Below are 21,703 nucleotides of genomic sequence, written 5' to 3' on the forward strand. Positions count from 1 at the left end.
TGTGCAGAAAAAGGCTTTTTAAATACCTTCTAAGTCTAGGGTGCCCCAAGTCAAACTATGCTTTTAGCCTTTGGTATAGCTCAATCAGTAGTGATCAATCTCTTTTGCATGTGAGTTGCATTTTTTTTCAATAAAATGAAAACAGAGCTATTGAGACCCACAGATAAAATATATTTTCTTACAACTTTGACCATATACTTTATGGAAGAGAAAAGTGTCACCAAAAAAAAAGAAAAAAAGAAGTGGCACTGGCTTTTAGTGACTAAAATGTTCACATGGCAACAGCTGGGAGGCAGCCTTCTCATCTTTCATCCCTTATAGCTGCATGATGCTTTAAAGACTACAAAGAACTTTCAAGTCTCATCATTTTCTGCTCCAGTGAGCCCTAAGTCTAGGTGTTGTTTCCATTCCCACTTTTCAGATGGAGAAATTGAGCTTAGAGAGATGAAGTGACTAGTCTAAGGTCACAGAGAAAGTAAGCAGCAGGCTGATTACAATTAGTTTATTCTATGCAGTGCAGCATTTACTGAGCTCCTGTTGTATGCTACATACTGTGCTAGTGCTGGGGGTTCAGAGATGGATAAGGTGCTAATCTGGTGCCCACAGGCATACCACACACCCTTCCCTAACCAAGACCCTCCTTTCCTGCATTTGCAGGATCTCCTTTCTGCTCAGGCTGGCCAGGGCAGGGTGAGTCATGCAACTCAAAACAGGATTGGCTGGCAGGGAATACTGTCAGTGCCTTGTCACCCAGGATTGCTCCCATAGCTCCAGAAGTGTAGGGATGCAGTGCAACTTCTCCCATAGGGCAGTCCCCACCTCCAGTCTCAGGCTTCTGCCCCCTTAGAAACACACGGCTTGAGAAAAAGAGATTCTAAAAAGATTACTCTCCCAGCCAAAGTAATTAAAAAGGAAATATTTTCCTTTTTAAAATAATTTAAAAAGGAAATATTTTCCTTTTTAAAATAATTTAAAAAGTAATTTAAAAAGGAAATATTTTCCTTCTTAATTCATCTGCTTACTAAGGGCTAAAATGTTACATTTGAAATTAGATTAGGGCCTGTCCCAGAGATAGAGGGGCCCATAGTTCCTTAGTTTGTCAATAATGATGTAAAGCATCCATTGTGGATCACTAGTATTTCATTCTTTAGTTAACAGTCAAGTCTTTTTTTAGCCCACCTTAGGCTGCCCCACCTTGATCCTTGACCATAGAACTCCTTGGGTATCTGACTAGGTCTGAGAAAGAGGCATGTCCCCCACAAGCTGAGGAGTCTCTGCTTGAGCTCTGCTGATGGGACTTCCAGATTCCTTTCCTCTCCTTCCACCACTGCCCACTACCACCACATGACAGGAAAGCATGTGTGGGAGGGCTGGGCTGAGACATGGGGGCATCCCACACAAGCTAAGAGTTTGGCACACCAGCAAACAAATATTTTTAAAGTACAAATTCAAATATTGTTTAGGGGCTAAGAGCTGCAAAGAGAAAGGAAAGGAAAGGAATGCCGGCTCTGCTCTGCCCCAATCTTGTACACCTCCCTAAGCAAACCTAAGCCTTGCAATAATGGAACCCACCCTTCTTAGAAGCAAGTGTCGTGACTACCTGTTGTTACACGAGCAGACTTCTGTGGAGTTCTCATCCTTCTCCCAGCAGCTTATCAGCCTTCCTCCCTTGTTCTGCTTCAACCTTCTTGCTATTTCTTCAACATACCACGCTCGTTCCCACTTCAAGATCCTTGAACTTGCTGATCCCTCTATAAGGAACAATCCTGCCACAGAGGTTTTCATGACTCACTCCTTCACTTCATTCAAGTCTCTGCTCAACTATGACCTCCTTAAGGAATACTTCTCTGGCCAGCCAAGGTGAAAATTCACACACACACACACATACACACATACATACATACCCTTATCCTGCTTTATTTTTCTTCATGGTATTTATTATCATCTGCAATTGTTTTCTGTTTTAATTGTTTGTATATTGTCTGTTCTCCCACTAGAATGTAAACAATGAAAGCAAAGAATTTGTCCCTTTCATTGTTGACTCACAGAAGGCACTAAATAAATAATTACTTGAAGGACAAATAGAAAGAATGAATGAATGAATAAGTCACTGAATGAATAAGTGAATGAATGAATGACAACAGTACTCTCCCTCAGAAGAGTTCTGGGAAATAAATTTTCTCTGTCTCATTACAGTTCTAGTGATGCTTTAAGCTCTCTTGTAGTTTGGGACTCCAGCAAAATGGCTACTGCTTGGTCAGTCCTGCACTCACTCCTCTGTAGATCCCACACTGCCATAACCACCACTACCTCAGCCACCTCCCTTCAAAGGCCTTCTCCTTTGCCCCAGAGTCCAATATCACTTCCACAAATGAAGCAAATGAGCTCTTCTCAGAAAGACAAGCTGGACTGCCCCCAACCCTGTGAGCTGTTGGAGATTATCCTCATGTCGTTGTTGATTTAAAGACAGTGGTTAAATGACTCTGCATAGTTGTTCCTGAGAAAAGTTTGTCCACTCTGATTACTTATCCTATTTGTTAACATCCTGTAGCTACTCCTGTATTCTGATAGTAGATAGTAAACTGACCCTACTACAATTCCATAGTTTCTGTAATGGTTCTTGACCTTTTCGGGGTCACAGCGCTCTTTTGAGAATCTGATAAAACCTAAGGGCCTGTCCCCCTCCTCCAACCCATCAGAACACACCTATACATGTACAGACAAAATTGTATACAATTTCGGGCGGGTCCCCAGAACCCCTGAAGCCCATCTGTGACACCTAAGGGCAGGCCATATGAGGGTCATTTGGAAAAGACCAGGTCTGGCCTATAGGTCAAGGCATTCGTGAGACTGGAGAAGATGTGCAGGACTGGGCAGGAGCACCGTTTTCCTGGGCCTCTGCTTTAGATGTTCTAAGTCAAGAGAGAAATACAGTGTGTTAAAGTGTTAAATGCTCCTGTTTTAAACATATTTCCACTTTGTAACCATGTTTTAGGATTGACTTCTGAGAAGGACTGCTTTAGGCATTACCTTATGTTCAATCTTTTGGCTTTCTTAGTTTTTCCCATTATTGTGGCCCTTCCAGAAAAGCTTAAAAAGAACTCCGTAAAGGATGTCACTGCTAGTGGCCACAGGGGGGCAGGGGAAGTCCAAAAACTGAATGTGATTGCTGACTGGGGTGTAGGCTGCAGTGAACCAGGCCTTCCTCCCTTGTCATAAACTCCCACTCAGAGCCGCACGCTCCCTCCAGTACCCTTTATATTTCGTACCCTTAATGGGACCTGGCTCATTCAGTGCCCAGTGCCCTACTCTCTTCAGCGTGGGAGAAGTGAGAAGTCTCCCCATCACCTGGGTTTAGCACATTTAGTTATGTTTGTGAGGAACACAGTATGAAGTGTTGGTGTTCTGACATATGTTGATAGTGGGGAGAAAGCATTCTCCCAGGGAAGTAATGGGGAAAAAAGGTTAGAAAAGGGAAAACACAAGGGCCACCTGGTGGCGTAGTGGTTAAGTTTGCATGCTCCCTGTCAGCCTGGGGTCGTGGGCCCAGATCCCGGGAGTAGACCTACACACCGCTCATCAAGCCATGCTGTGGTGGCATCCCAATACAAAATGGAGAAAGATTGGCACAGACGTTAGCTCAGCAATAATCTTCCTCTCCAAAAACAAAAAAAAAAAAGGAAAGCACATTCTTATCCTATAAGAGCAAATCATTTTGTTGATGAGAGAAAAGGAAGAAAAGGCCATTTGTTGAACTTACCACTTGTCATCATAGATATCATCTCACTTCTTCTTATGCCTCACTATAACTATGAAATGGATTGTACTATCCCCATTCAGCCCAAAGCCTCCTAGCTAACAGCTTTCAAGTCATGATTCAAACTCTGGTCTTTCCAGAACATCCCACCACCTTTCATAAACTCACAGAAAGAGAAGAAAACCTTTCAGAAGAAACAAATTAACAAGTGTAACTAGTATTGCCCAAATGGAGCTCACAGATACCCAGGAGGTGCTGATTAAAGCCAAATAAGGGAGGATCTAGTTAAGCATAACTTCCTGGACAAAGTTAGTTCTGAGTTGAATTCTGGGGGATGTGCAGGCCATGGATTGGCAGAGTAATAAAAGCACTAAGGAAGGAAGGAAGTCATGTGGCAAAGAGACTAACTCAGATGAAGCAGAAGAGTTACAGGAAAAGCTAATGAGAGCTGAGGAGGGGGGAGCAGTTGTTTAATTTAGCAGACCTTTGCTAAGCTTCAGCTCTATGCAAGCTACTGAGCTAGGGGATGGGGGATGGGAATACGGGATCTCAACAGGTACAGATGGGAAGAAATCATAGGAGCCATCACAGGAGAAGGGAGGAGTGCAGTATTTGAGGAATAATGAGTAGTCAGCATGAGTGAGGGGAATAAAGAAGATGACAGCAAGAAGGCAATATGTGCTCTTTAGCAAAGGAAGGATCTGATGAAGCCATGTTTTAGAAAAATCAACTGGTAATAATATGTAAGAAGTATTGGAGGGGAAGGAACAGAGTTTGATGAGACAGCTAGGCGGCCACTGCCATGATCCAGGCACAAGGAAATGAATGCCTGGACCAGTGACAGAGAAAATGGAAAAGAAATTCTCCCTCTACAGTGTTCTGGTTTTACATATTAGTCTTTAGCTTGGATAATGTGACTGTCCCTGCGAGGCTACTGACTCCTGAGCCTGCAAAATTGAGGACTCAAACCTGAAGCATAGTGCCTCTATGGAGACCACATGGGAACTTTCTCAAAGAAAGAAGCTCTGCTCTGTGGCTCTCCGAAGAACCTGTAGGTTAAGAGGTTGGAAACAACTTCAGGAACGTTGATGGGGTATTTGCAGGGAAGACTGGCATTTTCCTTCATAGAGGCACCATGTTTCAGGCTAGGCTCTTCAGCTTTGAAGGATCAGAAAGTTGATTTTGTCAGCACCCCTCAGAGATAGATTTACCTCATCAAGCTCAAGACCAAAGTATAAGCCAGATATTTCAGAGAGAGAACGATAACCACTATAATCACCAAGAAGAACAGAGACTTGACAAATACATCTTGCCATTGGGACACATCACTGAGCCAGCAGGCACTCTCCTCTGAGCCACACTCAGGACACTGCCAGCCTGTACCCCTGTTGCCCCCCTTCTCTGTGCTCCATTTCTGGCCAACCCTCTCCCTTTCTAAAGGGCACATTCATCCTTTGGATAAGCCAGTACGATTCATAGGCTCCAGCTAAATCTTGCTGTGGTCAGGAAGTCGTTCTCTTTTCTTAAGGTAATTATTTTTCATCAACCTCACTACTCTGTGTTGATTTTATAGTTTAGCTATCTGAAGAAACCCTTGTTTTTCTTATGAGCAGTTCTTGATTGGAGATAACTTTGCTACTGTCCCCTTATACTGCCCACGGGAGGAGTTTCTAATCTTCTACCCTTTTCCTGGGGAGAAAAAAAGAAACACTTATTTCTCTTCTTCAAAATTCTCTTGTTTGAACTCTAAACAATATTTTCCTTCCTACTTTCTGAGATCCTTTGCTCAATTCCGTTTCTTTAGTTCTGTATCTGCCTCCTTATGCTTTAATAACTATTTTGCCTCCCTGGAGAGAAGTTGTTCAGTCATTTCCATACTTGTTATTTAAGTTGAAGTCCAGGCTCATAAAAATTAAATTACTTCTTGTTTTGCCTGTGACAAAATAAGATTCACACTATTAAAAAAGAATGTTTCCCTTTGCTTACGCGGAATGTTTCTTTGACAATGACTTCATATTTATCACTATAATACCCTAAAACATGATGGGGCAAATGAGAGTTAAAGGAGGAATGGTCAAGAATAATGTTCTTTTTATAACTGCAATAAATACTTTTCCCAATAAAAGAAGAAGAATGTTGCTTTATAAACTCCTTAAGGGCAAAGAGTATCATCATATATCTTTGTACCTGTATGGTATTTCATCTTCTGTGTAGTACACAATAAATATTACTGGCTGATGGAATGAATGAAATAACTAATTAACTAGTGAATCCTCATAACTATTCATGGAAGACGGTAGAGTTTTAATCATACTGGTCAAAGAGAAATGCTTTGGTGCTCCTTTTCAGGCACACAATAAGTCACTAAATATGCCATGAAATACTGCAACTCTCACTGCACCTCCCCTGTGTAGGCACCAACACGTTGGACTGAAGCCCTTTGTTCCCTGTGGAGAGTCTGCCACCTCTGCAGACTTGTCCTCAGGAATGTCGTTCTAGAAATAAACCAGCCTTCTTGCTGGGGTTCATGAGTCATACACAGAAGTTAATTCATTGGAGCAACTGGCTTTTCTGAGGCCCTTTGTAAAAGTATTTCAGAGAATTCCTCATGGTGAGGCGAAAAAAGTCGGTATCCTCTTCAGTTTCTTTCCAGCTCTTGCTTCATTTCCTCTCTCAGTGCTTCCTCCACTCCCTTATATTTGGCTCTTTACCTCCAGAGGTAGACCCCAATTCCTGAGCTAGTGTTGCCTGAAGCAGGAAGTAGACCAGCAAAGCCTCATTACCCCACCAACCCAGCTCCATTCATTCAGATTTGGAATCAAACCACACTCCACCAGCCCATCCTTGCCTTCTTGGCTGCTAATCACAGTTGTGAGATACAGCAGCATGCCAATGACAAACTTGTATAATATATGTCAGAAGGTAGAGCCCAGGGGTTCATCTTTTTTTTTCTTTTAGTCTTTTTAAAACTAATTTTTTATAACAGAAGTAATGATTGAATACATTGTCACTGTGAAACAACGACATAAAGCTGAAGTCTTCCTTGTTAACTAAGTATTTAACTTGCATTGCTGTATTATTTTTTTGCTGTTTTTGTATTCTAGAATGTTTTTTAAATACAAGAAATACATGATTACAATAAAATTCAAACAGTATGGAAGTGTGAATAATAAAAAGGGAACGCGTCTCTGAAATCCACCCCATTTCCACTGCTGTCCACTGTTAACGGTTTGACGGTAGCCTTCCAGACCTTTGTGAAATGCATTTACATATATATGTATGTACTTAGGCCAATAGTTTTATTTTCATATAAATGGGCTCATACTGTACATCTGTTCGACAGATGTTTCTGTATTCATTTACCGTCTCCTAGCTTTCCATGTCAGTACATTTACCTTTACTTTGTTTGTTAACCACTGCATAATACTCCATCCTTTGAATATTCCATAATTTATTTAAACATTCCCCATTGATGAGCATTTGAATTGCTTCCTGTTTGGTATTTTGATTATTTATTACAACAATGCTGTACTAAACATCTTCACATATGTCTCTCTGTGTACTATCCAAGAATGTCTCTAGGCTAGATATCTAGAGGTAGAATTAATGGGTCAAAAAATGTATGCATTTAAAATTTTATATTTTTCAAAATTTACAATTAAAGAATTAAACACTTTAACCACTATTTCCCTTTCTTCTGCAGAGAGTTCTATCCTGGGAACTGACATTGACCTTCAGACTATAGACAATGATATTGTCAGCATGGAGATTTTCTTCAAAGCCTGGCTACATAATAGCGGAACAGACCAAGAACATATGCACCTTCTTCTTCCTTCACGGTCTTACAGCAGCACTTCCAGAGCCAGAGATAATCCAGGTATACACCCCCTGAAAGACATATTATCTGGGCTACGATTAGCCTAACCTAGGGTTAGGACTCTAGATTGGTGAGGCATCAGAATACAGAGTAGTTGGGGTTTAGGGTTTAGAGGAGGATTGATGAGGCTGTCCAGTGTAAGCACGAGGAGTAAGACAAGAATTTCTAAAAAAGTGACCAAGGTTGAAGACTGAACATAATTAATCCCAGACAGCAAGGGACAGTTAGTTTAGGGGCGAAGACATAGGCATCTCAATAATAGGGCCACAGCTATACTACATAAGAGCACAATGAATCATATATTTTTCTCAAGCTTTTCATTTTTAATGTGGTAGATATTATTGACATTATAATTTGAGGCATGCTGGTACCTCAACAGTATCAACAGGGCCTGTGAGTAGAGGAAAAGAACCAAGACTAAATGAAGATTAAATAGAGGTCTTCTGGATAGGGAGACACCAAACTGAGGGGAACTAAAGCAACTCCAGAAGAAGGTCCCAGGGAGGACAGCTAGTAGCCTAAGACCAAGTTCACAAAGCATATTCTGGCAATTATGGAGAGATCAATCCAGTGTTCCAGGCATGCCAACAGGTCCTAGATATTGTTCTGGCTGGCACTGATACAGTAGTCCCCCCTTATCCACAGGGAATACGTTCCAAGACCCCCAGTGGATGTCTGAAACTACAGACAGTACCAAACCCTATATATACTATGTTTTTTCCTATACATACATACCTGTAATAAACCTTAATTTATAAATTAGGCATAGTAAGAGATTAACAACAGTAAGTTCTCTTTGGCATTTCCAAATTGCCAGTATCACTACTCTTGTGCTTTGGGGCCATTATTAAGTAAGATAAGGGTTATTTGAACACAAGCACAGTGAAACCACAATAGTCGATCTGATAACTGAGACAACTACTAAGGGACTAAAGGGCGGGTATCATATACAGTGTGGATACACTGGACAAAGGGATGATTCATGTCCCAGGTGGGACGGAGCAGGATGGCGCAAGATTTCATCATACTACTCAGACCAGCGGGCAGCTTAAAACTTATGAATTGTTTATTTCTGGAATTTTCCATTTGATATTTTCAGACCAAAGTTGATCACAGGTAACTGAAACAGACAGCAAAACCACAGATAAGGGGGAACTACTGTCCTTCATTCCAGGTCCCACTAGATAGTAGAGATAAGGCCATTTCTAGTCTCCATCCTCTTTGAAGGTTGCCTCAGGACCCAGGGTGTCAGGGCTTGCAAATGGGCCCATCAGTGTAGTGAGCCACACTAAGCTTGGAAAAGCTGACTCCTTAGGGCCCAGCTCCAAAGGGAAAGGACAAGGGTGTGTCTTCTCCTTTCAGAGTGGGAGTTCAATGAGAAAAAGGAGTATAGACTCCCACCCCCAAAGGGGAAGACACACCTTAGTCCTTTATTTCTGGGGATAAACTTAGGGTCTCTATTCCCCCCACCCAACCTCTATTTCAACCTAGGGCCTGAGATGTCTTTGACAACTTACCTTGATTTTAATCTGTCTTTCCTTTGTATGTAAAATCTTCTTCCCAGGACCTCCTTTCCACCCCTTTTGTCCAAGGCTGATAGTACCAGTTCCTCCCTATCCCATCCTCTAGAATTCATTTCTTATCCATTTTCCCCCAAGCACTATATTAACTCCCTTCCTTGCATTATCCCATTTTATTTTCACTCAAAAGTCATAAGGCAGGTAATGTTACCATATGTCATTGGATCTAAGATGCCATCAATTATAGGATACACCATTATTTTATGTACCACTTAGTTTTGTTTTGTTTTTGTTTTTGTTTTTGAGGAAGATTAGCCCTGAGCTAACTGCTGCCAATCCTCCTCTTTTTGCTGAGGAAGACTGGCCCTGAGCTAACATCCATACCCATCTTCCTCTACTTTATATGTGGGACGCCTACCACAGCATGGCTTTTGCCAAGTGGTGCCATATCCACACCCGGGATCCAAACTGGCGAACCCCAGGCCACTGAGAAGCGGAATGTGCAAACTTAACCGCTGCACCACCGGGCCGGCCCCTATGTACCACTTTAAGAAGGAAAAACGCTGCCAATTAAACATGAGACAATGCTTTCTTATCACTTAGAAATATTATTTTATCCTTACTGAGAGAGCTGTTTTAGGTTAGAATAGAAAATAAAGTTTAAGAGTGTCTGCTTGGCCAATGACGATTCTAAGACACATCTAGAGATGTTAGCATGTGGAAAAAAAAAATGCATCTTAGAATCAGTTAAATACAATATTATCCCTGTTTTACAGATGAGAAAACTGAGACAGAGAAATTAAACATTTTCCCAAGGCTGCACAGAAAGTTAATAGCAGAACCAGAATTTGAAGCTAGGCAACTCCGGAGCCTGCTCTTAATCTTTGGGATTAGAAATCTCTATTTTGTACATTTGACTACTCTCAGCTCAGAGGACATTCATCAAACCCAGGTCTATCTCCTTCAGAGCCTTGGCCCTTACCTCCTACGCAACCTGCCTCATGCTGAGTAACTCTGAACACAGGGGCTAGAGATTCGCTTCTCTTATTAGGAGGGCCGGGGCCCTCAAAGGCCAGCCTTTCAGCAACCAGCCTCCTGCAGCCAGCCTATCTTCCACTGTTGCGCAGCATTTGCCCGTGGTACTGTTGAGAATTTCTCTGCTTTGCTCTCCCTCTTTCCATGGCTTTCAGTGCCAGGGTCAGAGCCATAACGTTCACCTCCATCTGCAACCATTTCGCAAAAGTCCACAGGTCTTCAGGCTGCATGGAGGAACTTAGCTCTAGACTCGCCAGCTCTTCTGCTGGGTAGGACTTCGCTGGAATCCAGATGCACAGACACAGTGGGAATGAGGTCTGGGGAAAGCAGGCCTCCTCTGAGCTGGGTGTGACCCACCTGAGACTTTATACGACCACGATAAAGACCATACTGTAGTTATCCATTGTTTAAAAAACTGATGCATTGCCACACATGGATTTCTGGAAATGTGCCTCACTACAAAAATGAAACAAAACAAAACAAAAGCTCTGAGCTCTCCTACTGTAGAATGTTCTGAGGACTGCTCCTCAGATGTTCACTTTGACTCCTCCTTGTAAAGTTCTTCAGTCTACACCACCTGCTTCTGTAGCCACCTAGGGTCCTTCACCTCCTCCTTAGGTGCTTCCCTCAGCGGCCTCCTGATGCACAGAGGGCAAAGTCAGCTTCAGATAGGTGTCTGTTCTCATTTCTTGTGTTGGCATCTGCCACCTCTGCACCTGGGTTCTGGGTGCTGAGAAGGATACCTTGTCCTAGACTCGAGCCCTGCTAAAACAGCTTTCCCAGCTTTGAAACACTCTGCTCAGACTACTGTCCCCATAGTTCTCAGCCCTGGCTGCAATAAGAATCACACAAGGAATTTTTTTAAATACCAGTATCTGGGCTTTATCCCCCAAGATCCCGATTTCATTGGTTTGAGGTAGGGCCCAGATAGCAGTATCTTTTAGAAGTTCCCTAGGTGATTCGTATTGCAACCAGAGTTAAGAGCCTCAGCCAGATGAACACAGGTGTCCAGTCCTAAAGCCCAGGGACCCCACAATGGAGACGTCAGGCACAGAGGAAATGAGGGGAAGCTAGAGTCCTAGGCAAAGTCCCTCCTACTGACTTCCTGGGCACTGGGACACACCAGGCCAGGAGCCATCTCACTCAGAATTAAGGTCTAGGTCTGATTGCTGGGCCCAGGGGTGCCAGCTGGATCTGACATCTATTCTGCCATCCTTTTTTTCCTATACTTTATTTCTACTTTTGTTTTTACATCATGTTACAATTACTACAGTCATTTCACAAATCACTAACATCAGCTACTAGCCTTCTCACAAGTATTCAACATTCATATATTCATGTCTGTTAACAGTGTTCAAACACTGCATACATTTTATTGAAAAACTTTGTAATATCAAGGGTTCAAGCCTAGTGCACCAGAACATTGTACACTGTGGCATGTAAATATACTTGCTGGAGCAGAAGCTTAATACAGAAGAGTACAGTACCTTGAGGACTAACTACACTTGATCTTAGCGAAAAGGCCGAGAAACAATGAGGAATAACTCATGCCTAGTCAAAGCCCCCTCAGAACTGTTGTCTGGTGCCACAGTGATGCTCCAAGGTCCGGAAGGTTCTATACTTTGGTTTTTTAGGGGAATTAAAAAATAAACTATTTCAGGAACCTATTCCTCCCCCTCTCCCGAATGTCCCTAGAAGAGCCCGCAGAAAAACAGTAGCTGTCAGCTGACAGCCTGACTTCTGCTTTCCTTCTCCTCCTTCTGCCCTGTAGTCTTGCCAAAGCTTAGCCACAGGGAAGCAGCAGAGGCAAGATTTCCTTCTGTGATTGCTAAAGGGCATCTGCCTATTGTAGTGTTAGCTGCCTCCTCCACAGAGGACACATGTTCCTCTTAGACTAGGTCACAAGCCAGATCTCTCACCGTGAGGCAACTGCTCAGCCAGCCCAGAAGCAAAACAAGTAAAAATCCTGTCAGACCCAGAAAATGTTACCTATTGTATAGAGTAATTCTGTAGGTTCCAGACCTGCTCTGCCTTCCCAAACCAATCATACATTCCTCTTTCCACTCCTGTGCCTCCTCCCAACCCTTACCTCCCTGGTGGAGGTGGAATGGGTGGCAGATGTTGTCTCTTAATCTCATAGCCTGAGGTAACTGGTGACAAACAACCCCTCCCCCGACCCCATTTTTATTGTAGTGTGCCTGAAATGTGATCTCCAAGAGCGACTTCTCAGCCCGTCCCTGCTCCCTGGCACAGCTGATGGCTCCTTGAGAATGGATGACCCCAAAGGAGACTTCAGCACACTCTACCAGATGGCTTCACAGTCATCAGCCTCTCCTTACAAACTCCGGGTGATCAAGTATGGTCCAAGGGGACCTCTGCAATCCAGGCCAATGCTTATTCTTACTGGTTTCATGGCTAGAAAGTCCAGAGATAGAGGGCATCCCCAAGTGTCAGGCAGGCAGGAGTCAGTTTCAAAGCAGCAACTACAAGTATGGGCATAAAAGAGCAAGGTCAGGCTGCTCCACATGTGGAGATGAATGAGCAAATGGTGGAAGATGTACCTCAGTAGTACATTCTGAGGTCTGGATGAGGACTGGAAATAGAGAAAGTCTCTGCATGCAGAGAAAAACAAGATCAACAGGAAGGTGTTTATCCATTCAGTAAATATTTACTGAATACCTATTGTGTTTAGGCATTAGGACAGAGATCTGACCTTCAAGGAGCAGGTCGTACATGGGATCTACCCCTGCCCTCCCATTTCTCTAAGTACCAGAATTCCTGCTTCTCGGAGAGCCAAGTCTAAGGTAGAATCAGCAATGATGGCAAAGGCCACTTTTACTGCTTCCTAGTTCCTACCACAGTGCCCATGCGCAGGTGTCTGAGTAAGCTTGTCCATGGGTTTGTGACCATGGGTGCTACTGGGAACCTTAAATGCATCCTCTGTCGGTGCCTCACCACAAAAGAGCCAGGACTGGGATGCAGATGGTTCACATGCTATTGTGTTATATGGTCACTGTGGCAGGGGTACTATGGGAGTGTCCCCAGGGAAGTCACTTGGAATGGAATGAGCTTGGGGGAAGAAATATCCATCAGAGTCTTGAGTCTTCATGATGGCTGCTTCATTCATTGGTTAACAGGCTTTGAGAATGTGCTGTGCACCAGATACCTTGCTAGGTACTGGCCATACTAGGATGACTAATTCACAGGCCCTAATATAAAAGATTTCACCATAGGGTCTTAGACTTAAGCTGAATTTAAGTGGATCTGGATTGAGGTTCTAGATATCACTAAGGAGACTTTCACTGGCATTGTCTCTTCCCAGGGCTCTAAAATCCAGTGGGGTCTGCGAGTCCTTGACATATGGACTCCCATTCATCCTCAGACCCACAAGCTGTTGGCAGCTGGACTGGGATGAGCTGGAGACAAATCAGCAGCATTTCCATGCTTTGTGTCACAGCCTGCTGGTGAGTATGCATGTCCCCAGGTGAGGGAGAGGAAGAGTGTTAAAGTACCAAGCACAGAAAAGCAGCTAACTTAATCCTGTCCTGTTCCCCAACCTGTCCCAATCCTCAAGAGGACAGGAAAAAACTGGAAATACTCTGAATGTGGACTAAATATGACTTGCCTTTGTTGGTTTCATGTTATAAAGGATAATTCCTGAATTCAGTTATACAACACTAAATTTGAAAATCCCTGATTTTATACATTTAAATGGTAACTGGGAATTTCCCATAAGTAACTATGTTTTAAACCTCTTTTCTTCCTAACACTATGTTATACATTATGGTTCATTTAAATGAAAGGCACCTAGTCTGTGCCAGACATTGTGCTAAGCACGAGATATTTAGTGGTAATATAAAAGACACTATCTATGGCCTCAAGAAACTTACTCTCTAATGGAAGAGATGGAATTAAATATATATATTCTTTTTTTCTTTTTAAGATTGGCCCTGAGCTAACATCTGTTGCCAGTCTTCCTCTTTTTTTTTTTTTTCCTCCCCAAAGCCCAAATAGATAGTTGTATATCCTAGTTGTAAGCATTCTAGTTCTTCTATGTGGGTTGCCACCATAGCATGGTCTGATGAGCAGTGTGTAAGTCCGCACCCAGGATCCAAACCAGCAAACCCCAGGCTGCCAAAGCAGAGCATGCAAACTTAACCACTGGGCCACAGGGCCAGCCCCCATGTGTATATATTCTTAATTGTAAGAAATTTATGAAGGAAAAGAAGAGGCTGCTATAAGAGAGCCTGTCTGTGAAAGTGACATTTAAACTGAGACCTGCCAGATGAATGGGAATCAGCCAGGTGAAGAGTGGCAGGAAGAGCAGTCCAGGTTTGGGGGAAGTGCAAAGACCCTAAGGCTGGAAAGAGCTGAGAGAAAAATCCAGAACAGAAAGGCCACTGTGACTGAAACAGAGAGAACAAGGGCGAGAGAGCCAGAAGGTGGGGTTGGAGAAGTGAGCAGGGGTCAAATCATGCAAAACTTTGTAGGCCACAGTGAAGACTTTAGACTTTATTTTAAGTACAGAAAGAAATCATGAGAAATGGCATCATCTGTTTAAGTTTTTAAAAGATTACTTGCACCAAAATTTGGAAATGGACTGGCAGAAGCAAGAATGGAAACAAGGAAATGAGGTAGGAGGGCACTGCAGTAGTCTAGGCAAGAGATGATGGTGGCTTGGACTAGAATGTTGGAAGTCAAGATGAGAAAGGTAAACCCATTAAAGAAATACTTGAGAGAGAGAGTCAGAGCTTGATGAAGGGTTGGACGTCGGAAGCAAAGAAGAGGAAAGTATCAAATAACTGCCTGGTTTCCGATTTGAACAAGTAAGTGGACACCATTTCCTGAAACAGAAAAACTAAAAGAGCACATACGTGATAGAGTAATACACTTAGAAAGCAAAATAAAACAACTGCAAATATAATCCAAGCATGAGTAAAACTGCTAAGTGGGTAACTTGAATAACAGTCTGACCTAGTGGGATATGGGTGATCAGACAGCACAGCAGTGTGTCTCTTTCACTATCAGAAGCAGTCTTCTTTTTTCCTGTTTCAAGGCCCACACTCCCTTTTAGGTCCACCCACTGAGTTCCTGTTTCCTATCTGAAGAACACCCATCTCCTGTGTTTGCAGAGAAGAGACAACAGATCCGTTGCGTCTGTTAGAGCCCAACAGCTCAGTTTACTATTCACTCCACCCAATTCCTCTGAATGTGAGAGAAGCTACATCACTCGGGAGGAATTTCTCTCAAGTGGTTTCAAAACATTCTTACAGTGTGTGATATTTTAAACAGATATTGCCATTTTAATACACTGCTAGAGGGAGTGTAAATGTTCTAGAAAGTGATACTCTTCAACCCTCTAATTCCATTGCTGGGAGTGTAGCCCAAGAAAACAATCAGAAAAGGGAGCAAAGATACATGTACCAGCATGTTCTTCTCAGTGTTATTTGCAATGGCTAAAAAAAAAAAAATGGAAACAACCTAAATGTCCTAACTAGAGGAATAGTTAAATCAAAGTGGGGGAAAGGTTACAGGAACTGTAATTCAGCCAAACGATGAAATATTATGTAGCCATTAAAAATAAGGATGAGAAAGAGTATTTTCTTCCATCCTGGCTTAGACATAAGACGTGAGTCTCCCTGCCTCTGAACTCGGGGTTTGAGAATCTATATTTATTTATTTATTCAACAAATATTTATTAAGCACTTTGTGCCAGCAACAGAGGGGCAAGGAGGCCTCTTCTTTGTCCCTCCTCTCTCATGGAGACTCCCAAGTATATGGATGATCCATCACTAATATACCCATTTTTTGGAGCACTTACTAAGTGCTAATCACTTAGCCAAGTGTTTTGCATACTTTACCTCATTTAATCCTCAATAACTCTGTGAGATAGGGGTTGTTGTCTCTATTTTAACAAAGACTGACATCTAAAGAGATCAAGTGACTTACCAAAGGTCACACTGCTACTGAAGTGGCCAAGTCAGAATTTAGACCTACTTCTGTTGACTACAAAGCCCGTGCTTTTAACTTCTTTGCTAAATTCCCTACGCCAGATGTAGGCAGATAAGTCTAGACTCCAACACTGAGACTAATTCCCCCTTCACTTGACACCCCTGCTCCTGTCCTTCACTGGGCTTGACTTCACTTGCAGTGACTGGGTACTTGTAACAGCTCCTCCCCCATCTTGTGCTACTGTGCTCTGTAGTCTGTGTTTGTTCCCCCTCGTCCACATTAAAGGCCACTCTTCTTTTGGGGAAAAAAGAGAAGCAAAATTGTGTTTTAATGGCTCTTTCTTCTTGCTTTTCACATGCCGTCTTCTCCAAGCAGCAAAAAAGCCTGAAGGGCAGTGTGTCATAGAGGGAAGAATTTTTCACAAACTTCAGTGCATTCATTCAACAAACACATATTTTTGGAGTACCTGCTATGTGGCAAGATTATTTAGAGTTTCAACCTTCCTGACCCTATTCCCTATTTTTACAAGTTTTCAGCACTTCTTTAACTCCATCCTTGGTTTGTATTCTTTCTTATACATTTTTCTTTTTTTTTTTCTATTCTTTCTTTTCTTTTCTTTTCTTTGGTGCAGAAGATTGGCCCTGAGCTAACATCTGTTGCGAATCATCCTCTTTTTTTTTTTTCCTCTCCAAAGCCCCAGTACATAGTTGTATATCCTAGCTGTAGGTCATTTTGGTGCTTCTATGTGGGATGCCGCCACAGCATGTCTTGATGAGCAGCGTGTAGGTCTGTGCTCTGGATCCAAACCAGCAAACCTCAGGCCACCAAAGTGGAGCACGCGAACTTAACAACTCAGCCATGGGGCCAGCCCCCTCTTAGACTTTTTTCATATGTTCTTTTAAAATTTGATGTTGTCAGCTCCCATGTACCTGTCTTGCCCTCGCTTTCTCATCATGGTGTTTCCCCTCCAGCTAACTTATTCTAACTTCTGTCTTTCTGTTAATAGCAGCACCACCCTTGCCTATTCACCCAGGCTTGAAACCTCAGTCCCTTCCAGTCTTCTTACCCTTTACACCCACTTCCTCACTAAGTCAGACCAATTTTCTTCTCAAAACATGAGTTATAACAGTGCTGTCCTTCCCATTCCCACTGCCTGTTCTCACCAAGACTTCTTCAATAAACTCCTACCTAGCTTCCTTACCTCCAAGCTCTTGCTCCTCTGATTTGTCCTGCCCATTAGACCAGATTAACCGTCTTCAAGTGTTCCCCTGACTAGCACATGTTTTTCCGTGGTGCCACTACCCAGTGACTTAAGCCTTGCCTGTTCTAGGCCCACAGCGTCTGTTGCACGGATCTTTTCCTCTCCATTCTTATTATCACTATCCTAGCTCAGACCCTTTTTACTTCTTTCCTTTAATATTGCAATAATTTCTTAACTTGTTTCAATGCCTTTTGTGTTTCCCCTTCCCAATTCATGTTACATATTGCCACCAGATTAATCTCTTTGAAATGGCCCTGATCCTGCCCCTCTTCAGCTTTAAGATACTTTGTGGCTTACTGTTGGCTATACTTTAAAGTCCACATTCCTTAGCCAAGTATTCGGACTCCAGCCTTGTCTCCCATTATTCCCTTTCATGTACCATACACTCCAACCAAATTAATATACAAACTTTAAATTACCCCACCTTTGAGCCTTTGTTCATGTTGTCCCTTCTCCTGTCTCCATGTATTCAAATCCTACCCAATCCTGAAAGACTGGCTCAAGTGGCATGTCTGCAATGAGGCCTTACTGGATTCCTATATTTATCACTACACCTTTCTGTGCTCTATTTCATTTTAGAGAAAAGCATCTTTCAATTAGTTTTTTAAATATATGATCCTATGATTTGGGTTAAAGTCTATGATATAAATTTGACTACCCAGACTCCCAGGATAACATGGTTGCCTTTTCCTGGCATTTCTTCTACTTCTCCATTTTACCAACCAGTTCCTCAGCTTTAGTCAAACTTGGGTTCAGAGTAGAAATTCTCCCTTGGTAACCTCTGTATTTTGGGAGGCAAGGCAAGGCAGTTTTCTAATCTGTTGTGGTAAAATATAATTTGTATTGTCCATTGAAAGCATGGGCTTTGGAATCACATGGCCCTAGGGTCCTGACAGCTTCATTATTTCTTAACTGTATGAACTTGAGCAACATATTTAACTTTTCTAATCATCAATGTATTCATCTATTTGTAACCCTAACAAATCTCATGGCCCCATGTGGTTTGGCCCCTGCTTAAATGGTATATAAAGAAGCACTATCTAGGGGCTGGCCCTGTGGCGTAGTGGTTGAATTTGGCACCCTCTAGTTCGGCAGCCCAGGTTTGCAGGTTCAGATCCCAGGTGTGGACTTACACCACTCATCGGCCATGCTGTGGTGGTGACCCACATATGAAGTGGAGGAAGATTGGCACAGATATTAGCTCAGGGCTAATCTTCCTCAGCAAAAAAAAAAAAAAAAAAAAACAAAAAAACAACCCAACACTATCTAGAGGGCCAAAAAGTAATTTTAAAACTATTTGTGCTTCCAAAGAACATCAGAGAAGAAATAGTTCATTACCCGCAATGACATTTCTCAAATTTTCTTCCTCCATTCCTCAGTTATATCTAACCTGGAGCTGTTTCAAGAGACTTTCTCACACACACACATACACACACACACACACACACACACACACACAAACTAAAACTCTGTCTACGTCTGCAGTCCCTGTTCTTCTATCTTCTTCCTCCCTTTCTCAGCCATATATATATTCTGCAGATTGACTTAGCTTCTCTGACATAGTCCCCTCCCTCCCAGGTCCTGTCTCTCTCTACCTATTTAAAATATTCAGGATTAGAATCCACAAGGCTTCTCCTTTCACGAGTAGAAGTGGAGTGGGGGAGAAGGTGCATGACAGACACACATTAGCAACTCTTGTCTCTGTTCCATGTAAAAGAGAGACAATAAAATATACCTCATGTGTTTTTCAAGATGAGTAAATAATGTTGCACGTGTAAAGCACATTGCATATGTCTGGCATACAATTTGCAGATAGTGGTTGGTTACTAGTTCTACAATTTCCACTTGTCTCTTTTTTATTTTTTTTTTTATTTCTTTTTGAGGAAGGTTAGCCCTGAGCTAACATCTGCTGCCAATCCTCCTCTTTTTGCTGAGGAAGACTGGCCCTGAGCTAACATCCGTGCCCACCTTCCTCTACTTTATATGTGGGACGCCTACCACAGCATGGCTTGCCAAGCAGTGCCATGTCCGCACCTGGGATCCGAACCAGCGAACCCCAGGCCACCAAAGCGGAATGTGTGAACCTAACTGCTGCACCACCGGGCCGGCCCCCATTTGTTTCTTTTTTTAAACAGATTCTAATTCTCTGGAGAAATTCTTCACCTATTTTGTTGAACATACCAATCCCAGTTATTTTAAGGTTTTTATCTGCTAATCCCAGTACCTGGATCACCTGTGGCTTTGTTTCTGTTGTCTCTTTTTTCCTTTGGTTTTCAGACAGTGGTCCTGTCTTTTGGTGCCCCCGATAATATTTTAATGAAAGACGCTCATCGTGTCTAAATAAATTGCTGGGGCTCCACTTGTGGTTGGCTTCCTCTCGAGAGGGCTCATCCTGCCCTCCACGAAGCAGATAGAGCGGTGGCGGATCATCCTACGCCATTCAGGAGCTGTGCTGAGTCAAGACTGGGCTGCATTGCTGCTAAGGCTCAACCTACTCCTGGTTTGCTCCCAGATTTTCCGCTGAAAACCTGGTATATTATGTGCATCTCTCCCCTTCGACAATCTCAACTCTAATCACTCTATCCCAAGTCTGCTAAAATGCTCTACTTTCAGAGTCTTTGTCCTTGCTTTTGCCCCCTGCTCCACGCGGCCCCAGTATTTGGCAAATGTGCTGAGTGAAATATGGGCTTGAGCACTCACCCCACCCCTGCCAAGTCTCCAACAAAAGGTCTGCTGGTTTCCTGTTCCCTTGCAAGTGCCTCAGCAGGTGCAAATCGTAGACTGTCCGCCCCCACCCTCACTCCCGCCAACCCAGAATCAACATACACCCTCAGGGTACAAGCGGTTGCAATAATTCCCCCACCTCTCTTGATTCTTCCCTCTCCAGAGACTTACCCACGTCTCCTTTCCATTGTCTCAGCACCTCCTCACTGCCTTCAGGCAAATGGTTTCTGTGTATTATCCAGCTTTTCTAGTTGTTCTAGGCAGGAGAACCAGTCTGCCTCTGGCCGCTCCAACCCACTCAGATCAACCACTCAGAAGTAGAAGCTTAGTAAATGCTCATGTATTTGCTCTTTGCATTCTTTGTCTGGCTAGACAGCCTATAATACATTTTCTGGTTTACCCATGTTCTCATTTTCAGGTTCTTGGGTTTCCTTACAAGTATAAGCATAGCTGAGTTCATTCATGCTCTCTCTTCCTCTGCCTCTTCTTTTGGAGCAGTTGTTCTGAACAAAGTCCACACTGCCATAATTAATTCTAGTCATTAGTGCCAGCCCACCAGGCCTCATCAACTATAAATGTTGTATAACTTTTCAGATTACATTTTACACATACTCTAAACCTTCGTCAAGGGCAGACTTAAGTGTTATTCCATTTCCTGAATTTTTTACTTGAGAATTGAATGTTGTGTCTTTCTGTCCTCCTCATAGATTATTTTTTTATTGGAATATTTAACTTGCTTTTCCTCAGAAGAATATCACTTCATTAGAGAGGCAAGGCTCCTGATAAACCTATTTCCCAGACCTCCCTAAAAGGTATGTGCCATCCATCCCTTCCTGCAAAATTCACTCGAAGATCAACCCAGACCACAAGAGAGCCATGTGTTTTGACTTCATTCTTTGGAGCTTTTATAGATCTCTATTTAAGAATCACTAAATTATTTTTAATTCAACAAAATTAAACATTAATTAATAAACATTAATCTAATAATCATTAAATATACTTTTTATTTAAAAAATTTAACACTTCATGGTGCTGACTATATGCTTCAAACAGTTTTAAACACTTCAAAAATATTCATTTATATTATCTCCATAACCATCCTATGAGGTCGGAATTATTATCCCTATTTTACAGATGAAGAAATTGAGGCCCAGAGAGGTTAAGTACTTTCCCAGGATTACATAGCTGGTAAAGGGTGGAGCCAGGACTGAACCCAGAAAGGTTGGCTCCAGGATCCAAACTCTGAACTACTCTATAGCCATATGAAATTCATTATCATATGGATTGCAGGAGTTCTCTGAAATACATCCTCTACTCAATAAGGATCCACAAGTTAGCTTCTCCTAGACTTTCTATCAGGAAAAGCTGTGGGCTCCCTTCTAGCAAAAGTGGGTGCTTTGCATTTCTATGAGCTTATTTAATCTTGGCTCTATGATTGCCCTACCCTTATTTTTCATTTGCCCAAGCCCCTTAATCGTTTATCTTTTTGTGTTGTTGCATTTTTCTAAACTGGCATAACTGCTTTATGGAATGTGGTGGGGAATAAATATACATATACAAATAAATACAATTAATTT

At 42.5% G+C, this 21,703-nt stretch overlaps 2 protein-coding genes across 3 annotated transcripts in view; one reads left to right on the forward strand and one right to left on the reverse strand.

Annotated features, from left to right (window-relative positions):
• SEMA4F (ssemaphorin 4F) overlaps nt 1-20,439 on the reverse strand; it is a 106,489-nt gene extending 86,050 nt beyond the window's left edge. The window contains exon 1 of one of the 2 annotated variants that reach the window (XM_070572285.1): nt 20,298-20,439. Coding sequence is in view for 1 of the 2 variants with exons in the window: in XM_070572286.1 (XP_070428387.1) it covers nt 20,298-20,314 (17 nt within the window). In the remaining variant the exon portion in view is untranslated. The remainder of the gene's footprint in view (nt 1-20,297) is intronic. The other variant, XM_070572286.1, reaches the window with a different exon arrangement.
• Nucleotides 1-21,703, forward strand: part of M1AP (meiosis 1 associated protein) — an 87,787-nt gene that overhangs the window by 55,644 nt on the left and 10,440 nt on the right. The window contains exons 5-7 of the mRNA XM_008530298.2: nt 7,461-7,634; nt 12,383-12,545; nt 13,512-13,653. Coding sequence (XP_008528520.1) covers nt 7,461-7,634; nt 12,383-12,545; nt 13,512-13,653 — 479 coding nt within the window. The remainder of the gene's footprint in view (nt 1-7,460; nt 7,635-12,382; nt 12,546-13,511; nt 13,654-21,703) is intronic.

This window comes from Equus przewalskii, chromosome 14, assembly GCF_037783145.1.
Source record: "Equus przewalskii isolate Varuska chromosome 14, EquPr2, whole genome shotgun sequence".
In the NCBI taxonomy this organism is placed as follows: Eukaryota; Metazoa; Chordata; class Mammalia; order Perissodactyla; family Equidae; genus Equus; species Equus przewalskii.